Below are 25,386 nucleotides of genomic sequence, written 5' to 3'. Positions count from 1 at the left end.
CCACAGATGAAGAATGGATGGTTGTACATCGGCTAGTTGTACTACCCAGCTGTCGTAGGGAGATATTGTGAATAGCATATGAAGTTCCCATTGCAGGACGTGAGGATTCAAAAAACTCAGGCACCCATAAACAAGTATTGTGTCTGGTCAGAATTATGCACAATGTGTGAAATTTTGTAAAACCTGTTCTACTTGTCAAGTTGTAAGTAAACCTCAACGTGTGACAGAGGTTTAACGACAATAGACAGAGTGGTGATGGAGGATTACTTTTCAGACTGGAGGCCTGTCATCAGTGATTTCCACAGGGATCAGTTCTAGGTCCTCTTTTGACTGTCATTTATACAAATGACTAGATGAGAATATAGAAGGCATGGTTAGTATGTTTGTGGACAATACCAAAATTGGTGGCATTGATGACAGTGAAGAAGGTTTTCTCAGATTACAAAGGGATCTCGATCAAATTGGCCAATGGGCTGAAAAATGGCAGATAGATTTCAATCTAGAAAAATATGAGGTATTGCATTTTGGTATAACAAACATTTTGGTAGAGCTGATACAATTAATGGTAGGAGCTGGGTAGTATTGTAGAACAGAGGCATCAAGGGATACTGGTACATAATTCTTTGAAGTTTGCTACACATATAGACAGGGTGGCTAAAAAGGCATTTGGCACGCTTGCCTTCATTGTGCAGTCCTTTGAGTAGAGGTATTTGGAAGCCATGTCGAGATTGTACAGGACATTGATGAGGCCTTTTCTGGAATACTGTATGGGAACAATATTATTAAGCTGGAGAGGGTTCAGGATGTTATTGTGTATGGAAGGTTTGAGTTTTAAAGAAATGCTGAATAGTCTGGGACTTCCTTCACTGGAGCGTAGTAGGCTGAGTGGAGACCTTATAAAGTTTATAAAATCATGAGGGGGATAGATAAAGTTAATGGTGGTTGTCTTTTCCCTGGAAAGGGATTTCAAGATTTAGAACCATAGAGATGTACAGCATGGAAATAGACCCTTTAGTCCAACTCGTCCATGCCAACTAGATATCCTATATAAATCAAGTCCCATTTGCCAGCATTTGGCCAATATACCTCTAGACTCTTCTTATTCATGTAGCCATCCAGATGCCTTTTAAATATTGTAATCATACCAGCTTCCACATGGTCTCTGGCAGCTCATTCTGTATGCACACCAGCCTTTGAGTTAAAAGATTGCTCATTAGCTCCTTATTATTTCTTTCCTCTCTCACCCTAAACCTATGCCAAAAAGCTTTAGCTATCCCCATCCTGGGGAAAAGACCTTGCCTATTTACCCTATCTATGTTCCTCATGATTTTACCTCTTAAGGTCACCCATTGGCCTCCAATACTGCAGGGAAAATAGCCCCAGCCAATTCAGTCTCTCCCTATAGCTCAAACCCTCCAACCATGGCAACATCTTGTAAATCTTTTCTGAACCCTTTCAAGTTTCACAATATCCTTCCACAAGGAGGGAGACCAGAACTACATACAGTATTCCAAAAGTGGCCTAGCCAATGTCTTGTACAGCCACAACATTCCTTTCCAACTCCTATACTCTATGCACTGGCCAATAAAGGCAAGAAAACCACACTCTCTTCACTATCTACCTGTAATTCCACTTTTAAGGAACTATGAACCTGCACTCAAAGGTCTCTTTGTTCAGCAACACACTCCTGGACCTTACCATTAAGTGTGTAAGTCCTGCTCTGATTTGCCTTTCCAAAATGCAGCACCCCATATTTATCTAAATTAAACACCAACTGTCACTCCTCAGCCCTTTGGCCCATCTGACCAAAATCCTGTTGTACCTCTTCGCTGTCCACTACATCTCTAATTTTAGTGTCATTTACAAACTTACACATCCATACCTCCTGTTCACATACAAATCATTTATATAAATGACAAAAAGCTGTGGATCTAGCACTGATCCTTGTGGCACCCTGCAGATCACTCGCCTCCAGTTTGAAACGCAGCCCTCCACCCCCACTCTGTCTTCTCCCTTCAAGCCAGTTCTGTATCCAAATGGTTAGTGTTTCTCTCTTCCTTGTGATCTAACCTTGCTAACCAGTCTATCATGAGGAACTGTGTCGAATGCCTTACTGAAGTCCACTTGATCACATCCACCATTCTGTCCTCATCAATCCTTGTTACACGATTTCTCATGCACAAAGCCATGTTGACAATCCGTAATCAGTCCTTTCCTTCCCAAATATATGTAAATTCTGTTCCTCAAGATTCCCTCAAACAACTTTCCCATCACTGACGTCAAGCTCACTGGTTGATACTTCCCTGGCTTTTCCTTACCACCTTTCTTAAATACTGATACAACATAAGGCAATCTCCAGTCTTTCGGCATCTCACCTGTGGCTCCTGAAGATACAAAAATCTCAGCACAGGAGCCAACAATCTCTTACCTCCCTTTCCACAGAATTCTAGGGTACACATAAAGGTCCTAGGGATTTATCCACCTTTGTGTTTTTAAGATGTCCAGCACCTACTCCTCTCTAATATGGATATTTTCAAGACATTGCAATTTATTTCCCCATATTCTATATCTTCCATATCCTTCTCCACAATAAACACTAATGCAAAATACCATGCTATTATTCCTCACAGAATACTCAGATCTCCTTACAAATTTATGTCAATTTCCTGCTGACTAATGGTGGTGGTGGTGGGTGTGTGTGTGTGTGTGTGTGTGGGGGGGGGGGTATAGTGCTTTCCCAATAAGGTAATCCCTTTCTTATTTCTCAGTTCCACCCAAATGACCTCCCTGGACATATTCTCAGGAATATTCTCCCTAAGTGCAGCAGTAATGTTATACTTAATCAAAAATGCCACTTTCCCTCCTCTCTTGCTTCCTTTCTATCCCTGCTACAGCATCTATACCTGGAACATTGAACTGACAGCTCTGTCCATCCCTGAGCCACATCTCTGTAATTGTTATGGTATCTCAGTTCCATGTTCCCAACCAAGACCTCAGTTCATCTGCCTTCCCCATTAAGCCTCTTGCTTTGAAAGAAACACAGTTTTATCAGTCCTACCTCATTCTCTGCTTTGTTCCTGCCCTGCCTTGCATGTTTGACTTAGTCCTTTTGCCAGCTGTTTCAGTCTCAGATTGCTCTCTTTCCTTACTATCCCCCCCACCCCACCCCAAGTCCAACCCCACTTAGTTTAAATTCTCCTACACAGCTCTAGCAAATCTCCCAGGAGGATTTAAGTTGGGGATGGGGTTTGGTGGTGGAGGAAGGACCCAGGGAGATAATGAGGAAATACATCAGTCTGAGACTGATACAGTTGCAAAAAGGAGTACGTCAACAAGAAGTCTAGAGAAGATGCACTAGGTTGATTTCTATTATGGTACAGAAGTCTAACAATTTAAGCAGGAGATGACTGAAACTCGGAGCAGAGTCTAATAATGATACAGAGATGCTAATCGGAATTTGAAGTAATGACTGGATGGCCAACTGAGTATCAAATATGACTAGTTTGTAAACAGACTTGTTTAACCTGATACAATTGCCAAGGAGACAGGTGGCATTATTAAAGCTCTAATGCTTTGTCCTGATAGTTTCAAGCTTGAGTGTTGTCAAATCTAACTCAAACAGGCAAGTGGAAAGTATTCCATTATACTCCTCGCTTGTGCCTTATAGATAATGGAAATGTTTGGGGACTTGGGGACTGAGTTACATTATGAAGAATTCCTACCCACTTTTGCTGTTGTAGCAACAGTACCTGTATGGCTGGTCCAGTTCAAATTTTGGTCAATGGTGACCCTGGTGGAAGCTGATCTGAGTATCAGTAAACAGGTTATTCCTTTGCAAGTGCTGCTTGATTGCACTCATGATGACCCTTTTTGTCACTCTTCCAATAATTGAGGGATTGTGATAGGTCAGTAATTGGCTGAGTTGAATTTGTCATACTTTTGTATACAAGTCATTCATAGGCAATTTTCCACACTGTAGCTGTATTGGAGCAGTTTCACTAGCCTCTTCCTGTTCACAAATACACTTGACTGCTCTGAACATGATTTAATGGCTACATATATGTGTTCTGTAAACACTCTGCATCTGAGGAAAGCCTGACATTATCCATCTTATTGGTTGCAAAGTCAGATATATTCTGCTGTCCCTGTAAACAATGCATACATCACTTGCTTGATGCAGGAATGGGCAACTGATGGAAGAATCCCACATATGGTCCTCCAGCTGATATCTACTAATGACACAATTGGAAAATCTTAAGCACCATTGTCAGTTTCACTTGCTCAGACAATGTCCACTTACCAAATCCTCAAGTCATTCAGCCTGTGGACTTATACCATTAAAAGGTTACTTGCATCAGAATACACTTTGCTGTCTTTACTAGCAACTTCATGTATTTTAAAGATAAATCTTTTGTTGAGATGTATGGATGGAGAGAAGTGTGAATTAAATCAAAACAGACTTTTGTATTTGTTCATATTTGTTAAGTTTGAGGATTGTTGGTCACTTTCCCATACACACTACTTGTATAATTTACAGAAATGGTCTCATCTTTAGTATCATTTTAAAAAACATAAAACTATCCACTGCTTATGTAGGATTGACCGTTGATCATACCTCAATTCTCTCATCTAGAAGGCAGGGTGGAGGCTGAACAATTAAGAATGATATTGTGGCTCAAGAACATTGTAATTCCAAACTGTTCTATACAATTGATACAGTATGATACTAAAAATAATCTTCAACATCATGTATTCAATTCTCTATTGTGCCTTTGGGTCTTTATGTCTCCTGTGTTTTGAACATAAAAGAAACTATGAATTCAGTATCAAATAATAGTATTCATTTTTGCCAAAAAGGTAGTAACAATCTGAAGCAAACTTAATAGACAATAGGTGCAGGAGTAGGCCATTCTACCCTTCGAGCCTACACCACCATTCAATATGATCATGGCTGATCATCCTTAATCAGTATCCTGTCCCTGCCTTATCTCCATAACCTGTGATTCCACTATCTTTGAGAGCTCTATCCAACTCTTTCTTAAATGAATCCAGAGACTGGGCCTCCACTGCCCTCTGGGGCAGAGCATTCCACACAGCCACCAATCTCTGGGTGAAGAAATTTCTCCTCATCTCTATCCTAAATGGTCTACCCCGTATTTTTAAGCTGTGTCCTCTGGTTCGCACTCACCCATCAGCGGTAACATGTTTCCTGCCTCCAGAGTGTCCAATCCTTTAATAATCTTATATGTCTCAATCAGATCCCCCCTCAGTCTTCTAAACTCAAGGGTATACAAGCCCAGTTGCTCCAGTCTTTCAACTTTTTTATTAGTTTTCCCAAAATAACAATAAGTAGTTCATTTATTTTAAAACATTATGCAAATCCTTTTATTCAGCAGTCATGGCAACCAAAGATCTTACTGACAGTTAAGCAACAATTCCAGTTTTACTGCATTATACAAAAGTATTTTCTGACGCAATGTTCAGTTTAACAAGACTGCATAGTTTTTTTTGTAATTTAATAATTCTGCATGAAAGCTTACAGCCAGACAAGACAGATATCTTACAAACCAAAACAAAAAAAAGCTCTTGATTGCACGTTTAAATTATTTTTCCCTAATAAACTTCTGGAATGACTTTGGGTGTGTTTTTCAGAAACAACAATCACTCTTTCAGTGGTTTAATAGGCGCAATTTGAAAATACTCTTATTTTTAAAGTCACACTTACATACATAGTATGATTAACAGAGGCACGTGACTTGACTATGAAGGTACAGACATGCATAAATCAATAAATGTATAAACCTATTTTATATGCACATTAATTTACATTAATTACATTTCAGGTTCATATGCCCACTGAAGGCCTCCTGTTTGACAGAAATGCACTTTCCCTTGTAACCTGGGATTAGTGTTTCCAGGTTTACATTACTCTTCTTCAACTCAAGTCTGCAGTATATCATAAAAGAATGTAAACAATCTTTAGGTGTTTTCAATCATACTCAAGTTAAGCTTTCTTAAGATCACTTCAGCACAAATGGGAATCTGTAAAAATGATGACAGCACATGAAATTGCTGTTTTAATTGATTTTATGGCCATGACAATAATGGAATCCTTAGTATTCTTTAACCATGAACTGAAGAAATACTTACCCAAAATTTCAATAACCCTAACAAGACAAGTTAAGCTCCCTCTGAATTTGGAAATCCAGCCTTTATTTTCTACTCCCTCAAAGAAACATTGTGCTTATTAAATTTCCTTTTGCCACTTTTTCCAAAGCTTGTTGTTTCCTTCCAATAGATCTTCTTGTCCACAATTTTATACCCACAATAGTAAATTAATCCATCCACACTCCCAGCCCATTCTTCCCCTAAGAGCAGGTAATGAAAGATGCATTGTTTCCAACCATAGATCTGTTTCTGCTTTTTGAAAAATCTGTATGTGTATATGTTGCAATTTACATATGCTCATCTCCAATATAAGTACTAATAGAAGAATGTTTCCACTGAAGTAATTTATTTGCAAACTGACCTATGCTCAAAATAAGGAAGCAAGAAAGAAAATTGTAAATTGTTTCCAAAATGGGTGAAAGTTTACACTTTGCTGCAGAATGCTACAAGCTCATCTCTTCTCATATAAAGATCAACATGTTCAAAACATCTTCTGGTTGACATCTCAAACATTTCCCCTTTGTTAAATTTAATTATTATTTGGTGAAGATTCCAACCTATACTTATTATGACTGTCGATTATTTATTACCAACCTCTGCAAGACCATTATCTAGTTATTTGCCTGTAACACTTTAGCGCTAATACATTTCCATTTTACTTGGTGTTGGGTAATCTGCACATTGTCAATAATTATTAGGACATGTCCCAAATCATTCAATTTCCTCATGCATTTTCTTCAGCTTCTCCAGTATGAGCAACCTCAACTTCCACAGTCTCCCCAACTTCAGTAAGCTTCTGGCCTTGCTGGTGAAACAGTACATAGTTGACAACCTGCATAATTCCATGGTCCGTTAATGTGGGCAATGCCTCATCTTGGCTTTCAACTCCAACAGCTTCAATAGGTTCTACAGAAGCAACAGCTTCCACCGCCTCCACAGCTTCTACTGCCTCCACCGCCTCCACAGCTTCCACTGCCTCCACAGCTTCCACTGCCTCCACCGCCTCCACAGCTCCCATTGTTTCTCCAGTGACTATGACAGTTTCAATTTCTTCACCAATTAAGTCCGATTTTTCCAATTCATCTTTCATGTCAGCAGCTAAGATTCTAATTGCATGTTCTACCTGTGTCCCCTGATTGTGGAACTGAAGCGTGTCTTTCTCTAGCATTATTTTGCCAGGAACTTGCTCTTTATGAAACTTAGTCATATGCTTGCGCAAGCTACGTGCATCGATGTATGCATCATTACATATTGGGCAGACATAAGGCCGTTCTCCTGTGTGTGTTCTGACATGCCGCTTGAGAGAACGGGCATCTGCCCAGGCTACACCGCAAGTCAAACATTCAAATGGCTTCACTCCTAAATAAAAAGAGAAATAATTTATGCAACGTATCAGCTTTACTTAAAATAAAATTTCATTTCCATTTATATTCTGTCGTCCTGAGGAGGACAATTACAATACACAGCAAGGTTTCATAAATAGAAAACAATAAACTGGCCAGATGAGTTGTTTGTGGTAGTATTGTTTGAGGCAAAAATGTTAGGCATAAGTCAAAGTGAGTGAATATCTTGTGATAAGCAAATTCCATGAATATCCAACTGCACACTCACAAATGATTTCAAATTGAAAGATACAACTCAATAATTCAATTATTAACTGCATTGTATATTACAACATTATATGATACAGGCCAAGATTATCGCAGTCTTATACAATATTAGGTTTGCTGTTTATAATTTGGTTAGAAGGTAAGTCAATTGAATTGAATCCCCACTTAGGGTAGAAGACAACAATGTAGCCAGAATTCTCATTCTTAATTGTTGTCTTGTGATATTGCTGGAAAACAATTCCCTACCAAGAGGAAAATTAAAGGTAGGAAAGAAAGACCTTGTTCATTTTCCCAGTAGGTATTGAACTAATTCTATTTTCTTTCCTAAAATAGTAAGAACTCTTTTTGATATGTATTATCCACAAAAAGAATATCCATCTGTACTTTAATACAGCAACTTCAGTTCTATACATCTGTAGGTATTCGCAAAGCAGTGAAGTGTTTGCATTGTCAATGCATAATAGATTATACTAAGAGCAGTGAATACAGAATTCTACGTTGAAGTATGTACCTGCACATCACTGTAAGGAATATTTGGGGTCTTCTACAATGAAGAAACAAAAAAGTAAAACAGGTGTTGCATATTCTGACTTGTGTAGAAAATTGAATGGGAAAGGTGTAGAGTGACTGACTGGACCAGTGTTGCAGAGGAACAGTCCCTTTGGCAGGAAAGGGAGTTGAGAAGAATAGGTCTTCAGCGGTGGAATCAGGCAGCTGGTGCTGGAAATAGAGGGTGATGCATTGAATTCAGAGACTAGTGGTGTGGAGGGTGAGAACAAGGTGAATCATTATGATTATATGGTGGAGAAGAGGTGGGAATCAGGCCAGACATAGTCAACCACAGTGGAATGGAATTCTTGGTTGATGAAACACATTGACAAATCAGAAGTACTGACACAGATGCGTTCGAGAAGGAGAAACTAGGAGAATGGAATGTTTGTTCCCTGTGCAGCAAGCTCTCTGTCATCATTTGCTTCAGAAAGAACATGTCAACTGCATTATTCCAAATTATTTGCAAAAGGAAACAGTATATGCAAACAAAATAGGAATAAAGTATTTCAAACATGAAGGATCATACACTTCAACTGATGGCACAAAGTTCAATACACTACAAATGATGAAATATCGCTGGATATTCTGAGCCAATTAACCTGCCAAATGAGGAATAAGCCACTTCATTAAGGAAGAGAGGAGCAAAAGGAGGATAGAGGGAATAACACTCATCATTAGATCAACATGATCAGCTGAGTAGCAAGGCAAAGTGAAAGGCAAATGTATGTCTCAAATTATTTTCCTAAATATTCATCATTTTGAAAATGAGCCATATTATGAGATTTCAACTTTTCCACCACTGTGTTACCTGAAAACCACCTACAAATTTTAGAAACGTGATAATCAATTTGTCCATGTTAGGCTGAAAAGCAAATTTAAAATCAACATAACTTACCCTGATGATTGTTCATATGCCTCCTATATTCTCTAAGTTGGGAAAACTTTTTCCCACAGTGCTCACAGGTACGATCAAGCATCTGCTTGGCTCTGCCCTTTTTGCCATGAGTGGCCTTCTTTACATGTCGCCTGAAAAGTGCCTTCTCAAAGAATTCTTTTCCACAGACGTTACACCTGAAAGTAGAAAATATCAATAGTGCACATACTGCTTCTTTGGTCTCAGATGGTTATTTTCTTCGGTGAGGCAATATTGAAGTGAGCCAGAACTTCTATTTAGTCAAAGAAAGTCACATTTAAAGTCACATCTAATCTTCAATAAATGAGCGGAATTGGAGTAATTCTTTGGACAGTTACGAAGTGTCACTGTTAAGTCTGAAATGTTAAGTCTGATTTCTCTCCATAGCTGCTGCCAGACTGGCTGAGCTTTTCCAGCAATTTCCGTTTTTGCTTGAGAATTACCAGTTATTTTGAGCTGACAAGCTAGCACTGCTTCCTCACAACTTCAGGGACCCAGGTTCGATTCCACCCTCTGGTGACTGTGTGAAGTTTGCACATTCTTCGTGTGTCTGCATGGGTTTCCTTCAGCTAAGTGGGTTACCTCTAGCTAGGTGGGGTACCCATGGTAAATACAGGGTTACAGGTATGGGGAGTGAATCTGGGTGGGATGCTCTTTGGAGAGTCGACATGGACTCAATGGGCCAAGTTGCCTGCTTCCATACTGTAGGGGCTCTAATCTATGATTAAACTTAAGACCTGAAATAGAAACACAGTAAACAGGAACAGGTGTAGGCCATTTGGCTATTTGAACTCTGCCATTCAACCTAATCATAAATGATTATTTATCTCAAAATCATACTCCCATTCTCTATTCATGCCCCTCAACACTTTTAGCTAATGAAAGTGTCTTTTCTTTCCTAAATTTATTCAATGATTTTGCCTCCACAGCTTTCAGTGGGAGGGAATTCCACTATCCGGAGTGAACAAATGTCTCATCATTCCAAAATGACCTACCACATAATTTGATACAGTGAACTCTTGTTCTGGACCTCCTACCAGGGGAAACATTCCCTTGCATCCACTTTCTCTTGCCCTGTCAGAATAATATACATTTCAATGAGATCCCCTCTCATTCTTCTGAACTCTAGTGAATAAAAGCCCAATCGACTCAATCTCTCCTCATACAACAAACCTGCCATCCCAGGAATCAAGCCTAGTGTACTTTTGCTGCATTCCCTCTGTGGAATATATATCTTTTTTTTAAGGAAAAGAAACCAAAACTGCCCACAATACTCCAGATTTGAGCTCACCAAGGAGCAGTATTACTGCAGTAAGACTTTCTTGGTCCTATACTCAAATCCGCTTGCAATGAAGATGAATATAGTATTGGTTTTCCCGTTTATTGGCATGCTTGCTTTCAAAGAAATCCAAGTCCCCTTGTACATAAAGCTTTCTCAATCTATCACCATTTAAATAATACATCACTATTTTGTTCTTCTTACCAAGTGGTCACCCCACTGTCTTCAACAATGCACTGACCAATAAAGGTACGCATACTAAACATCACCTTCACTACCCTGTCTACTTGTGACTCCACCTTCAAGGAACTATGAACCTATTCCACAAGGTCTCTTTGTTCGACAACGCTCCCCAGGACCCTACCATTAAATCCTGCCCTGATTTGCCTTACCAAAATGCAACACATCACATTTATCTAAATTAAACTCTGCCTGCCATTCCTCTACCTATCTGATCAAGGTCCCGTTGCATTCTGAGATAATCTTCTTCACTGTTTACTACCCCACCATTTTGGTGTCATCAGCAAACCTACTTACCATCCTCCTATATTTACATTTAAATCATTTATCACTTAACTTATCTTAATTGCCCCGAAACATCTTTACATTCTTCCTATCACTCATACCCTCACTTAACTTCATGTCATCAATAAATTTGGAAATATTACAACTTATTCCCAAATCCTTGTTATAGATTATGAATAGCTGGGCCACAAATGCTGATCCTTGCAGTACCACACTTACCATTGCAAATAAATGACCCATTTATTCCTCACTCTGTTTCCTGTGTGCTAACGGATTCTCAATCCAAGCTAGTATATTGTCACCATGTGGTTTGATTTTGTGCAATTTACCAAAATCCTTCTGAAAATACAAACATACCACATCCACTAGTTTGCCCACATCTATTCTATTCTATTTAAATCAAGCTAGTTTATTGCTTAACACTCCCAAGTAGCAAATCAGAGATATTGAAAGCACATAGTCTAGTTTCACAAAAGCTGTATATAGTTTCTTCCCAGTGGTACTTGGTTTTATTCAATGCTTTATTAGATGTTTGATGAAAAAGAAAATCAAACTTCTGGCCTTCATGCATACCACTTCCAATATCTCAACAAAATTAAATAAAGAACTACTTATGCTGGAGATGTGAAAAACAAGAACAGGATTTGCTGGAGAAACTCAGCATGCTGAGCAATATCTGTGAAGAGAAAACAAAGTTAACATGGAGTCTGTTGTTCCTCCTTCAGAACTGGTATCCAAATTGCATGATATCTGCTACATAAACGTTCAGTTCTATTGTTTGAGCAAAAAGATTGGGGGTGCAAATATAGTGCTGTTTCTTCGACTTTCCTTCCTTATCTTATCTAAAACTTAACTGGATGCCAAATGGTAAGTAAAATTAAATCAAATTAATTAATGCCTGGAAGGGTTTTAAACAGACATGCAACCAGGCAAATAGAAATTAAATTGAATTCAACAATATTCCTTTCAAGACCAATTCAGTTTTCCCAAAAAATGGCTGCTTATCTAAACAGTCTCAAAAACAACTTGACAAAATATAGAAGTGGAATGTGTACATAACTACCGAATGACTAGAAACAGTGCGTGTGTTTTGTCTGTAAAAAAAATCAACACAAATAACAATAGCTTGATGAGAACCTGAGATTTTAAATAATGAATCACTAAGATATTGTGGGATGACTTAGGAATTATTGAACACTAAAAATCCTACTCCTTAAATTCAACTCTCAGAATAATGTTTAAAATTCTAATTAATATGCTGTTCAACACTAAATTAAATTATGATGAGGTATTGAAATTTACAGCCAGGAAAAGATTCAGGTTAAGTGATCACAGCAACAATGATAGTGCTAAAATTGGCCCTCATATTCAGAGTTCAGAAAACTGGAAAAAGAATATGCTGCTCACTCAACCAGAAATACAAATATACATGTCTTCTCAATTGATTTTTTTGAACTTGCTTCCAATTTTTTTTTTTGACAACCAAAACCAAACACGATCTTATTAACCACTGGGGATACTGAATGGACTTAAACATTTTTTGGATGAAGATTATTTTTCCTGGAGAAGAATCACTTACTTATATGGCTCTGTAACAGAGTGTGCTTTTACATGAGAATACCAGTCTTTCTTCCAGCTATAGCACTTCCCACAGATCTGGCACTGAAATGGCTTCACCCCGAGGTGCTTATACAAGTGTTGCTGCAGATCCCGTGCTTCATAAAAACTTCGTTCACATCTACAAAAACAAAGATAACTTGTCATAAGTCTTTTCTTATTAGGCTTTACACCAATTAGTACTGTCAGCTGTTTAAGCTATTGCATGTGAATCTAATTTCAATCATTTTCAAAGTCAAAATATTTAATCAGATCTACATCTGCATGACTTCAACCTGACTATGACCAGACTGAAGAGTTAAATGGAAAAAATACAATTGAACCCAGAATTTACACATAGTATTGCTTGGTCCAACCTAATCAGATGTCAGTGGCAACAGAAACAAACCTTACAGAAATCATTGAACATTAGGTGCACCAGAATTGAAGGGCATTTACAGACTAGTGAGTCACACATCAGTGGTAGGGAAACCATTTGAGAAAATTCTGAAGAAGAGAATTTATTTCCATTGGAGAGGCAAGGTTTGATCAATGAAGAGTCAGCATAGCGTTTTCAGAGGGAGGTCAGGATGAACAAATATAATTGAAATTTTTGAAGCAGTGATTAGGTGTATAGATATACTTGATAGTTTACGTTGATTTCAACAAAGCCATTGACAAAATCTCACATGGGAGACTGAGAAAGAAGATAGAAGCATATGGAATCCAGGGTAACTTGGGAAGTTGGATTCAAAATTGGCTTTGTAGAGGTAGGTAGAGGGTGGTGGTAGAAGTGTAACTGGAGGCCTGTGTCCATTTGCACAAGGATCAGTGCTGGTCCCTTAATGTTTGTGATATATATATATATATTTATGGGCGTGATGATATGTTTGCAGATGACATTAAGATTGGCAAAAGGCATGAAGGTAGACACGAAACAGCATTAAGATAGACAAGTCCCCAGATCAGGATAGGATCTAGCCCAAGTTACTGAGGGAAGTAAGGAAATAGCTGAGGCTTTAACAGACATCTTTGCAGCATCCTTGAATATGGGTGAGGTCCCCTTGTTTAAGAAGGGTAGCAGAGATACACCAGGTAATTATAGACCAGTGAGCCTGATGTCAGTGGTAGGGAAGCTGCTGGAGACAATACTGAGGGATAGGGTCTATTTCCATTTGGAAGGAAATATGCTTATCAGTAATGGGCAGCAGGGTTTTGTGCAGGAAAGGTTATGTCTTACAAACCTAAAAGAATTCTTTGAGGAGGTGACAAAGTTAATTGATAGGGGAAGAGCTGTACATGTCATATACATGGACTTCAGTAAGGCATTTGATAAGGTTCTCCATGGTAGGCTGATGGAGAAGGTGAAGTCACATGGGGTCCAGGTGTTCTAGCCAGAAGAATAGAGAACTGGCTGGGCAACAGAAGACGGAGAGTAGTAGTGGTAGGGAGTTTCTCAAAATGGAGACCTTGACCAGTGATGTTCCACAGGGATCTGTGCTGGGACCACTGTTGTTTGTGATATATATAAATGATTTCGAGGAAGGTATCGGTTGCCTGATTAGCAAGTTTTCAGATGACACCAAGATTGGTGGAGTAGCAGATAGTAAAGGGGAATGTCAGAGAATACAGCAGAATGTAGATACAGTGGAAAGTTTAGATTAGATTCCCTACAGTATGGAAACTGGCCAATTGGCCCAACAAGTCCACATCAACCCTCTGAAGAGTAACCCACCCAGACCCCACTTCCTTCTGGCTAATACACGTAACACTATGGGCAATTTAGCACCAATTCATCTAACCTGCACATCTTTAGAGTGTAGGAGAAACCCACACAGACACAGTGAAAACTCCGCACAGACAGCTGGAATCAAACCCGAGGCCCTGGTGCTGTGAGATAGCAGTGCTAACCACTGTGCCACCGTGCCGCCCCTAAGTTGCCAGCCGAAATGGTAGAGGCAGGAAGAATCGTGTCATTTAAGATGTATCTAGTTTGGCAGAGAAATGGCAGATGAGACTTCAATCCAGGCAAATGTGAGGTGATGCATTTTGGAAGATCCAATTCAAGAGCAAACTATACAGTAAATGGGAAAATCCTGGGGAAAATTGACATACAGACATCTAGGTGTTCGGGTCCATTATTCCCTGAAGGTAGCAACGCAGGTCAGTAAAGTGTCCAAGATGGCATACAGCATGCTTTCCTTTATTGGACAGGGTATTGAGTACAAGAGTTGATAGGTCACATTACAGTTGTATAGGACTTTGGTTCGCATTTGGAATACTGCATACAGTTCTGGTCGCCACATTACCAAAAGGATGTGGATGCTTTGGAGAGGGTGCTGAGGAGGTTCACCAGGGTGTTGCCTGGTATGGAGAGCGCTAGCTATGAGGACAGGTTGAATAGTTTAGGATTATTTTCATTAGAAAGGAGGTGGTTGAGGAGGAACCTGATTGAGGTCCACAAAATCATGACAGGTATAGACAGGGTGGATAGCAAAAAGCCTTTTCTCAAATGTGGAACTCAATTACATGGGGTCACAAGTTCAAAGTGAAAGGGGAAAGGTTTAGGGGAGATATGCGTGGAAGATTCTTTATGCAGAGGTTGACAGGGGCCTAGATCGCGTTGCCAGTGGAGGTGGTAGAGGCGGGAATGATAGCGTTATTTAAGATGTATCTAGATACATTAATGGGCAGGAAGCAAAGGGATACAGCTCTTTAGATAATAGGCGGCAGGTTTAGAAGAGGATCTGGATTGGCGCAGATTTCGAGGGCTGGAGGGCTTGTTCCAGTGCTTTAATCTTCTGTGTGTTGACCGAGTGATTAGTAGTGAGGTCTTAAGTTTAGGAATATCCCATCCTGAGCCTTCAGCATTCCCCCTCCCAACCTACTTCTGTAACCCATACTTATCCTAGTTTAGCCAACTAGCCTGCACATACCTGGACAATGTGGGCAATTTTGGGTAGCATGATGGCTCAGTGGTTACCACTGCTACCTCAGTCCAGAGGCCTGGCTATGATTCCAACCTCCGATCTCTGCCTGTGTGAAGTTTGTACATTCTCTCCACGTCTGCATGGGTTTCCTCTGGGTGCTCCAGTTTCCTCCCATGATCCAAACATATATGTACTGGTTATAGCAATTTAGCACGCCCATTTGATCACAGTGCGCAGGGAGAGTGTAGGGGGCTGGACTGCTTTTTTGAGGGTTGCTATGGACTCAATGGGCCGAATGGCTTCCTTTCACACTGTAGTGATTCCACGATTCTATGATTTTAGCATGGAAACTCCTCCTAACCTGCACATTTTTCAACTTTTACCCAGAAGGTGGTGGGAATCCGGAATGCACTATCTTGGAATGCAGCAGATTTAGGAAACCTGAATATTTTTAAAAAACTGGATGAGTACTTAAACTCTCATGTTCAAGGTGATGGGCCATGTACTGGAAAGTGGGATTCATGTAGATAGTCAGCACAGGTTTGATGGTCCAAAAGGGTCTCTTTTGTGCTGTATTACCCAATGATGCTAAGGATTCAGGCAAAGATGCACTTAGTATGTAATTCTTGAGGTTCAGAACATCTCAAATCTAAAACTGGATTAGTATAAAGCCAGGCCTGAGGTCACGCTTGCCTAATTTTCACAAAGTAACAATTAAATACTGTATAACCGATTATTTTGCAGGGCAAATTCACCATTACACACATTAAAAGGTATTGTACTTGGTCAGTAATGTGAATGGCATCATCTGCACTTTATAAGTCCATTCAACAGAATGAAAATAGGTAGTTTCTCTGAATGTGAATTGAACAAATTATCCGAGCCATGAAAGCAAAAGTCAGCTCTCTCAAAATGCAAGTTGTAACTAGTGGCTGCTGGCCAGTGAAGAGTCCTAACCATGCAACTATGTTAAACAAATTTACTTTTTAAGTGCAAATATAACACATTAAATATTTATGTCAAATGTTATACATTCAAGTCTTCAGACTTTTTATTCCACTCAATGTGGAACTTCTTGGTATTCATTTTTTTCTAATATACTTTCAATCGCCCTGCAAGGCATAACAAATATATTTTTAAAATTCATTTTTCCAACTTACTGGGTGCATTGAAAGTTTCTGACTTCCGGCTTTGGCAAATGTCTTTTTAAATGCTTGCTAAGACCAGAGGCGCGCTTGAAACATTTTCCACAAGTTGAACAGAGGTATTTAGATTCACCTGAAATAATTAAAACAACATACCTTGCAAAACTTAAAGAATGCCTTTAAAACACAAATCTACAAATGTTATAATGAATACATCTACACAAACAGAAAACATGTTTAATCAAATGTTTATAGAACACCTTTCAGTTTTCTAAGAAAGTGATTACGAGGATAGGAAAATCAAGGATAGATACTTATCATTCAAATATATTCCTAGTTTTGTTCTACCACATTTATGCAGTACTTTAAATGAAATGTTCCAAATAAAGAAAATAGAAACAAGCCACAAAGGGGGTTTTAACTGGAGATTGACTGAGATAGATGGAAGTAGTCAGGAGTAGATAATCCTCATGAAGGACAGGACATAGGGTTGCAAGTTCAGATTGAGGTTGCAGTCTGGTTTAATGAGGCAATTAGCAGGAAGCATGATGGGAGTCAACAGCAAAAAGTGTTGAAAAAAATAAAAGCAAATTACTGTGGATGCTGGAGTCTGAAACCAAAAAAGAGAAAATGCTGGAAAATCTCAGCAAGTCTGGCAGCATCTGTAAGGAGAGAAAAAAGCTGTCGTTTCGAAATTAACTGACCCTTTGTCAAAGCTGAAAGTGTTGAGTTGATTTTGTAGAAGAGCAAAATGTCAGCTTCAGTCTTCCCAATCTCAAAACCTCTCCATTTCTCTCTTCCTGCAAAATCTCCTAAAAGTTCAACCTTGCGACCATGGAGAGTTCAAGAAGCATAATGGAATACAATCAACTTACCTGTAAAGTTGAACACCTGAACAAGCAAGTGCTGTCAAGGAACACATGTAGGTGAGGAAGTGGTGGGGGTAGGGATCCTTGACACACTTAGATGAAAGTTATGCAAAGGTGGGAAGGGAATCATAAAGCTGTTCCATAAAGCTGAGGACAAATGATGCAATCAACTATGTTGAAGCCGGATAAGGATAATTCATTACTGGTCTACAATAACAGATCCATACAACTTCTTTAACATAGTAAATCACTCAAGCTGCTTCACAGGAGTGGTAACAAATAAGCCCTCTGCGTGCGTTTCCCGGTGCTCCGTTTCCTCCCACAGTGCAAAGGCGCGCAGGTCAGGTGGATTGGCCATGCTAAAATTGCCCATTTAGTGTCTAGGTGGATTAGCCACAGGAAATACAAGGTTACAGGGATACAGGAGGGGTTGTGTCTGGGTGGAATGCTCTTTGGAGGGTCAGGGTGGACTCGATGGACCGAATTGCCTGCTTTTGCACTATAGGAATCCCATGATTCGATGAAAATTGTTTACTGAGCCATATAACTGGATATTAAGGTATATGAGCAAAGGCTTGGTTGAATAGGTAAGGAGCCTCTAAGAAAAATGTAGAGGGGTTTAGGGAGAAAATTCCAGAGTTCTGTGCCGAATGGATTCCTTCTATATAATAAATGTTTCTATGTTATCGGAACATAGGAACAGGAATTAGCCCCTTGAGTCTGTTCTGCCATTCAATGACATCATAGCTGATCTGTGACCTAACTCCATATACCTGCCTTTAGCCAATATCTTTCAATGCATTAGCTTCAAAAAAAAAAGAAATATCAGATTTAAAAGTAATAACTGACCTACCATCAACTGCCATTTGTGGAAGACAGTTCCAAATATCTATCATCCATCTCGTGTGCAAATGTTTTCTAACATCTCTCTTGCAGTCTAAGAATTAAAACAAGACCATGCTCCCTAATTCCAGAGTCCTAAATCCGTGGAAATAATTTATCTATATTTATCCTGTCTTTTTCTGATAATATTTTGAAGACTTTGATCAGATCACCCCTTAACCTTCTAAATTCTAGTGTAAACAGATCAATTTGTATAATTTCCTCAGATAACTTAACCCCTGATATCAAGATGTTCTTGCAACCCATCCTGTATTCCTTCCAAGGCCAATATATCCTTCCTAAGGTGTACTGGCACCCAGATCTACTCAAAGTACTCCAAGTGGAGTCGAACCAGGATTTCTGCACTTGTTCGTGTCACTCTGAGACCTGAGTGTTACTGGCAAAATTACACTGGGACAGGAAAAAAGAAATTGCTTATTCCCCAACATCTATCAACTGTAAACTGTTATGTATTTGAGCTTTATTACTGTACCTGTGTGAACGCTGTTGTGCTCCTGAAGACTGCGCTTTGTAGCAAATGATTTTTCACACACTTCACAACTGAATTCCCTTTTACCTTCATGATGAGCCATGTGTAGTCTTAAGCTATGTTTATAGCCAAATGTCTTTCCACATATCTATAGAAAGGAGAACGTAAAAATACTAGTATATTTATGTCTGTTTCACAACATAATATGCTGCAGTTAGGTCCTGAAAACAGTGACTGGGTTACCACCAAATGGGTATTGCATACTTTCTGGCATTTAATTTAACCAACCATTATTTATATTTCAGAAAACATCTCTGGGGACATACGCACTAAACAACCCCACTGTCCTGTGGCCGAACACTTCAACTCACCCTCCCACTTCGCTAAGAATATGCAGGTCCTCGGGCCTCCACTACTGCCAGATTCTAGCCACCCGACGTCTAGAGGAAGAATGCCTCATCTTCTGCCTTGGGACGCTCCAACCACATGGGATCAAAGTTAATTTCACCAGTATTCTCATTTCCCTTCCCAGATTCAATCTTCCAATGTGGCACTGCCCTCTTGAACTGTCCTACCTGTCCATCTTCATTCCCACCTATCCATGCCACCCTCTGCTCCAACCTATCACCTTCATCCTCCACCTTCATCCACCTATTGCATTCCGAGCTACATTCCCCCTAGCGCCACCCCTCTCCCATTTATCTCTCATCCTCCCCCCACATTCCTGATGAGCTTATGCTTGAAACGTTAACCCTCCTGCTCCTTAGATGCTGCCTGACTGGCTGTGCTTTTCCACCACTGCATTTTTTGACAACCATTATTTACACTCAGGTCAAACTTGATCCTATTCTCACCCAATGGCTGTATTGATCACTGTACACTAATCAGAAGAGGGAACCCTGATCTTTTTTTCCTTCCATTACACAGTGGTGCTATGGACAAATGTAATACTTTTACTTGATTCTCAGCTGAGACCATATAACCAATAGAGACCAGAAATCAAGCTAGGATTGGAGAAATATTGTGTTATACATATGGATAGAAAGGGAGGGAAGATAGGAGGGGGGAGAAGCATTTTTGATAAGGGATAGCATTACAGCTGTGCTGAGGGAGGATATTCCCGGAAATACATCCAGGGACGTTATTTGGGTGGAACTGAGAAAGAAGAAAGGGATGATCACCTTATTGGGATGGTATTATAGACCCCCTAATAGTCAGAGGGAAATTGAGAAACAAACTTGTAAGGAGATCTCAGCTATCTGTAAGAATAATAGGGTAGTTATGGTAGGTGATTTTAATTTCCTAAACATAGACTTGGACTGCCATAGTGTCAAAGGTTTAGATGGAGAGGAATTTCTTAAGTGAGTACAAGACAATTTTCTGATTCAGTATGTGGATGTAGCTACTAGAGAAGGTGTAAAACTTGACCTACTCTTGGGAAATAAGGCAGGGTAAATGACTGAGGTGACAGTGGGGGAGCACTTTGAGGCCAGCAACCATAGTTCTATTCGTTTTAAAATAGTGATGGAAAAGGATAGACCAGATCTAAAAGTTGAAGTTATAAATTGCAAAAAGGCCAATTTTGATGGTATTAGACAAGAACTTTCGAAAGCTGATTGGGGGCAGATGTCCACAGATAAAAGGGGCGGCTGGATAGGAAGCCTTCAGAAATGAGATAACAAGAATCCAGAGAAAGTATATTCCTGTTAGGGTGAAAGGAAAGGCTGATAGGTATAGGGAATGCTGGATGACTAAAGAAATTGAGGGTTTGGTTAAGATAAAGAAGGAAGCATATGTCAGGTATAGACAGGATAGATCGAGTGAATCCTTAGAAGGGTATAAAGGAAGTAGGAGTATACTTAAGAGGGAAATCAGGAAGGCAAAAAGAGGACATGAGATAGCTTTGGCAAATTGAATTAAGGAGAATCCAAAGGGTTTTAAAAAATATATTAAGGACAAAAGGGTAACTAGGAATAGAACAGGGCTCCTCAAAGATCTCCAAGGTGGCCTTTGTGTGCAGCCACAGATAATGGGGAAGATACTAAATGAATATTTTGCAGCAGTATGTGGAAAAGGATATGGAAGATATAGACTGTAGGGAAATAGATGGTGACATCTTGCAAAATGTTCATATTACAGAGGAAGTACTAGATGTCTCGAACGGGTAAAGGTGGATAACTCCCCAGGACCTGATCAGGTATACCCAAGAACTCTGTGGGAAGCCAGATAAGTGATCGCTGGGCCTCTTGCTGAGATATTTGTATCATCGATAGTCACAGGTGAAGTGCCGGAAGACTGGAGGTTGGCAAATGTGGTGCCACTGTTTGAGAAGGGCGGTAAAGACAAGCCAGGGAACTATCGACCGATGAGCCTGACCTTGGTGGTGGGCAAGTTGTTGGAGGGAATCCTGAGGGACAGGATGTACATGTATTTAGTAAGGCAAGGACTGATTAGGGATAGTCAACATGGTTTTGTGCATGGGAAATCATGAATCACAAACTTGATTGAGTTTTTAAAAGAAGTAACAAAGAGGATTGATGAGGGCAGAGCAATAGATGTGATCTATATGGACTTCAGTAAGGCGTTAAACAAGGTTCCCTATGGGAGATTGATTAGCAAGGTTAGATCTCATGCAATACACAGAGAGAACGAGCCACTTGGATACAGAACTGGCTCAAAGGTAGAAGACAGAGGGTGGTGGTGGAGGGTTGTTTTTTAGACTGGAGGCCTGTGACCAGTGGAGTGCCACAAGGATCGGTGCTGGGTCCTCTACTTTTGGTCATTTACATAAACGATTTGAATGTGAGCATAAGAGGTACAGTTAGTAAGTTTGCAGATGACACCAAAATTGGAAGTGCAGTGGATAGCGAAGAGGGTTACCTCAGATTGCAACAAGATCTGGACCAGATGGGCCAATGGGCTGAGAAGTAGCAGATGGAGTTTAATTCAGATAAATGCAAGGTGCTGCATTTTGGGAAAACAAATCTTAGCAGGATTTATACACTTAATGGTAAGGTCCAAGGGAGTGTTGCTGAACAAAGAGACCTTGAATGTGGAGTCGCAGATAGATAGGATAGTGAAGAAGGCGTTTGGTATGCTTTCCTTTATTGGTCAGAGTATTGAGTACAGGAGTTGGGAGGTCATGTTGCGGCTGTACAGGATATTGGATAGGCTACTGTTGGAATATTGCGTGCAATTCTGGTCTTCCTATCGAAAAGATGTTGTGAAACTTGAAAGGGTTCAGAAAAGATTTACAAGGATTTTGCCAGGATTGGAGGATTTGAGCTATAGGGAAAGGCTGAACAGGCTGGGGCTGTTTTCCCTGGAGCGTTGGAGACTGAGGGGTGACCTTATAGAGGTTTATAAAATTATGAGGGGCATGGATAGGATAAATAGACAAGGCCTTTTCCTGGTGTGGGGGAGTCCAGAACTAGGGGGCATAGGTTTAGGGTGAGAGGGGAAAGATATAAAAGAGACCTATGGGGCAGCTTTTTCACGCAGAGAGTAATATATGTATGGAATGAGCTGCCAGAGGAAGTGGTGGAGGCTGGTACAATTGCAACATTTAAAAGGCATTTGGATGAGTATATGAATCGGAAGGGTTTGGAGGTGCTGGCAAGTGGGACTGGATTGGGTTGGGTTGGGATATCTGGTCGGCATGGATGGGTTGGACCAAAGGGTATATTTCCATGCTGTACATCTCTATGACTCTATGACGTATCTTTACTAACTCACTCACTAGATCGCTATATTCATTCCACGTTTCTATTCATTCATTCATTCATAACGCTTGACCAACCCATTGTTGACAATAACATTTTCATTCATTCACACATAATACTGCATTTTTGTAGCGCATTTTACTATTCCAGGTGAACTAAATTAAGACATTCCTTCCAAACCCATTACTGCTCCTTCACACCTTCAACCCTTATTATTTACATCAAAATCTGCTTCTGAATAAATATCAAAGACTACTAACTTATTCAGAAACAATATCGTCAGTGCCACACTGTCTCCATGACACACCCAAATCTATGAAAAGATTATAATATTAATCAGCCCTTAACAACCGTCCCTCAGGAACTGAACAGTTTCCCCAACTAGTATGTATTTGTTAAATACATATTAAACAGGGCCGCTAAATTTACTATTAAAACAGTGCTTCCGTTAAACTGCATGAAAGAAACTCACACCTGCAAATAGTAAACAAATCTCACAACCCAGCTGTAGTAATCAGTTCAATATTATGACGCTGCTGTCACTTTAACAAGGCTATTTTATCCTTGGGTTTTTTCAAAACAGGGTCTAACGGCAGAGGTACTGAAATGTCTAAAAATGTCTACTTTAACAATGGCAGCAGAGTGGCCAGTTCAGGTTTTTTTTCTGGTTTAATTGCAGCAAGACAAGCTGCTGATGGCTGTAGTGGAAGCTGCTGCAATGCAAAAAGGTTTCATGCTTCAGTAGATGATTCTTGACTAGTTTCTCTCTTTGAAATCTCTTCTGCATGTAAGAGACTGTGTTTGAATTTACCATTTGTCAAAGGGTGTGTTTATGGGATGTTACGGGAATTGGAACAGCTCCTTAATTAAGCAGCTGTATCGAGTCTGTTATGTTTTTCTAAATTCTGTTTTCTTTTGTTCATGTTTCAACTGTATAGTGTTTAAATAAATTCTGTTTTGCTTAAAGCAGAGTGGTTGGAGCAGATGCACCACACCTGGAATATCCACTTCATATCTGCCATTAAAATAAGAAAAAGTTAACGTCTTGGCTACCTTCTTATAATACTTTGAGAGGGTCTGTCCTGGTTCATAATAATATCCTTTATTTCTTTTATTAAGTACATGTATAATTTCTAATTTATTTAGAACACCTAGGCCTAGGGACAAAAGGACTAATACCCCTTACTTATGCAAGCTCAGACCAGACAGACATTTTAATCCCATAAGAAGTAACAGCCATCGTTTAACAAATGTTTAAACTAACTCCTGTTTCCCAGGTCATAAGTCACCCAAACCTTTGTGTACAATAGATAAAACAGTGTAACACCATAGTGATAAAATGTTAATATACGCAAGAACTGTTTATATCAAAGCTACTGTAACAACTGTATTTCGGGATTCCATCACCGCCTCAAACTGTGCTACTCCAGTTGCTGAGTAAAAAGGCTACTTTCAACACCCATCGATTTTGATCGTTATTTGAACATGATCCCATAGATCCTTACCAATTTGTTTCACTCAAAGATGGAAGTTCTAATGATGGAAAACTGGGTTGAGTATTCATTAGGGGAAATTCAGTAATTTCTGCACCAATTTTTCTGTTTGGATTAACATCCTACATTTGCACATTTTTTTTTTGGAGATGATGAGAATGACAGTCAGCTCTGCTTTGTCCAATGCCATCAGATGCAAATAATATCAACATTCACTCAGTAATATATAAGAATTTGTGAACCATTCATGTCACATGAACTAAGTCTTCCATTCTTGGCTCTATTTTAAAATATACTTTGTCTGTTGATTACAAAGCAAACAGTATTATTTGCTGTATTTTGTTCACTTTTTAAAAATGATTTGAAAAGTGTTGCAGATATTAACAACCAGATATTCATATTCAGAAATGAAAGACAAATTTAAGAAGTTACATATTCCCTTTTTGAAGGATAAAGTAATTAATAATACTTATATATTCCAGTTGTATTACTACTGTGATAACTTCAGTTAAATATACATAGCATCTCATGGAGACGATGCTATAATTGAAAAGAGAAAGCATGGTGAAAGATATTTCAGTGATGTCCCACATGGGAGAGAAGGTAAAGAGTCCAGGGATCCAAGGAAATTTGGCAAATTGAATCCAATACAGAATCAAAGGGTAATGGTTGAGGGATGTCATGTGACTGGAAGCCTGTGTCCAGTGGGGTTCTCAGGGATCAATGCTGGCGCTCTAGGTGTTTGTGGTATATATAAATGATAAAGGTTTGAATTAGGAAGGTTGATTAGCAAGTGTGTGGGTAATACAAAACTGATGGGAGTGGTAAATTGTGAGGAAGATAGCCTCAGACTACAAGAGGATACAACCAGGCTAGGCAGATGTCTAATCAATGGCATACGGAATTCAATCCATGTTAGTGCGAAGTGATGCGCTTAGAGTCATACAGCACAGAAACAGACCCTTTGGTCCAATTTGTAAATGCCGACCATACATCCCAATCTGACCTAGCCATTTGCCAGCATTTGGCACATATTCCTCTAATCTCTTCCTTTTCATATATCCATCCAGGTGCCTTTTATATGTTGTAATTGTACCCATCTCCATCACATGCTCTGGCAACTCGTTCCATACATACACCACCTTCTGCATGAAAAATCTGCCCCATTGATCCCTTTTAAGTTTTTCCCCTCTCACACTGAACTCATGCCCT

General features: G+C 39.5%; 1 protein-coding gene across 2 annotated transcripts in view; it reads right to left on the bottom strand.

Moving 5' to 3' along the window:
• Positions 1–5,405: 5,405 nt before the first annotated feature.
• zbtb11 (zinc finger and BTB domain containing 11) overlaps positions 5,406–25,386 on the bottom strand; it is a 38,428-nt gene continuing 18,447 nt past the window's right edge. For both annotated transcript variants that reach the window (XM_060833656.1, XM_060833657.1), the window contains exons 7-11: positions 18,963–19,107; positions 16,734–16,851; positions 12,627–12,785; positions 9,226–9,401; positions 5,406–7,527 (exon numbers count right to left, since the gene is read on the bottom strand). In XM_060833656.1, the coding sequence (XP_060689639.1) occupies positions 6,893–7,527; positions 9,226–9,401; positions 12,627–12,785; positions 16,734–16,851; positions 18,963–19,107 (1,233 nt within the window). In that variant the 3' untranslated portion in view covers positions 5,406–6,892. The remainder of the gene's footprint in view (positions 7,528–9,225; positions 9,402–12,626; positions 12,786–16,733; positions 16,852–18,962; positions 19,108–25,386) is intronic.

The sequence above is a fragment of the Hemiscyllium ocellatum genome, chromosome 12 (assembly GCF_020745735.1).
Source record: "Hemiscyllium ocellatum isolate sHemOce1 chromosome 12, sHemOce1.pat.X.cur, whole genome shotgun sequence".
Taxonomy (NCBI): domain Eukaryota; kingdom Metazoa; phylum Chordata; class Chondrichthyes; order Orectolobiformes; family Hemiscylliidae; genus Hemiscyllium; species Hemiscyllium ocellatum.
The sequence above is the reverse complement of the archived record's forward strand: the minus strand, read 5'-3'. Positions and strand labels throughout refer to the sequence as shown.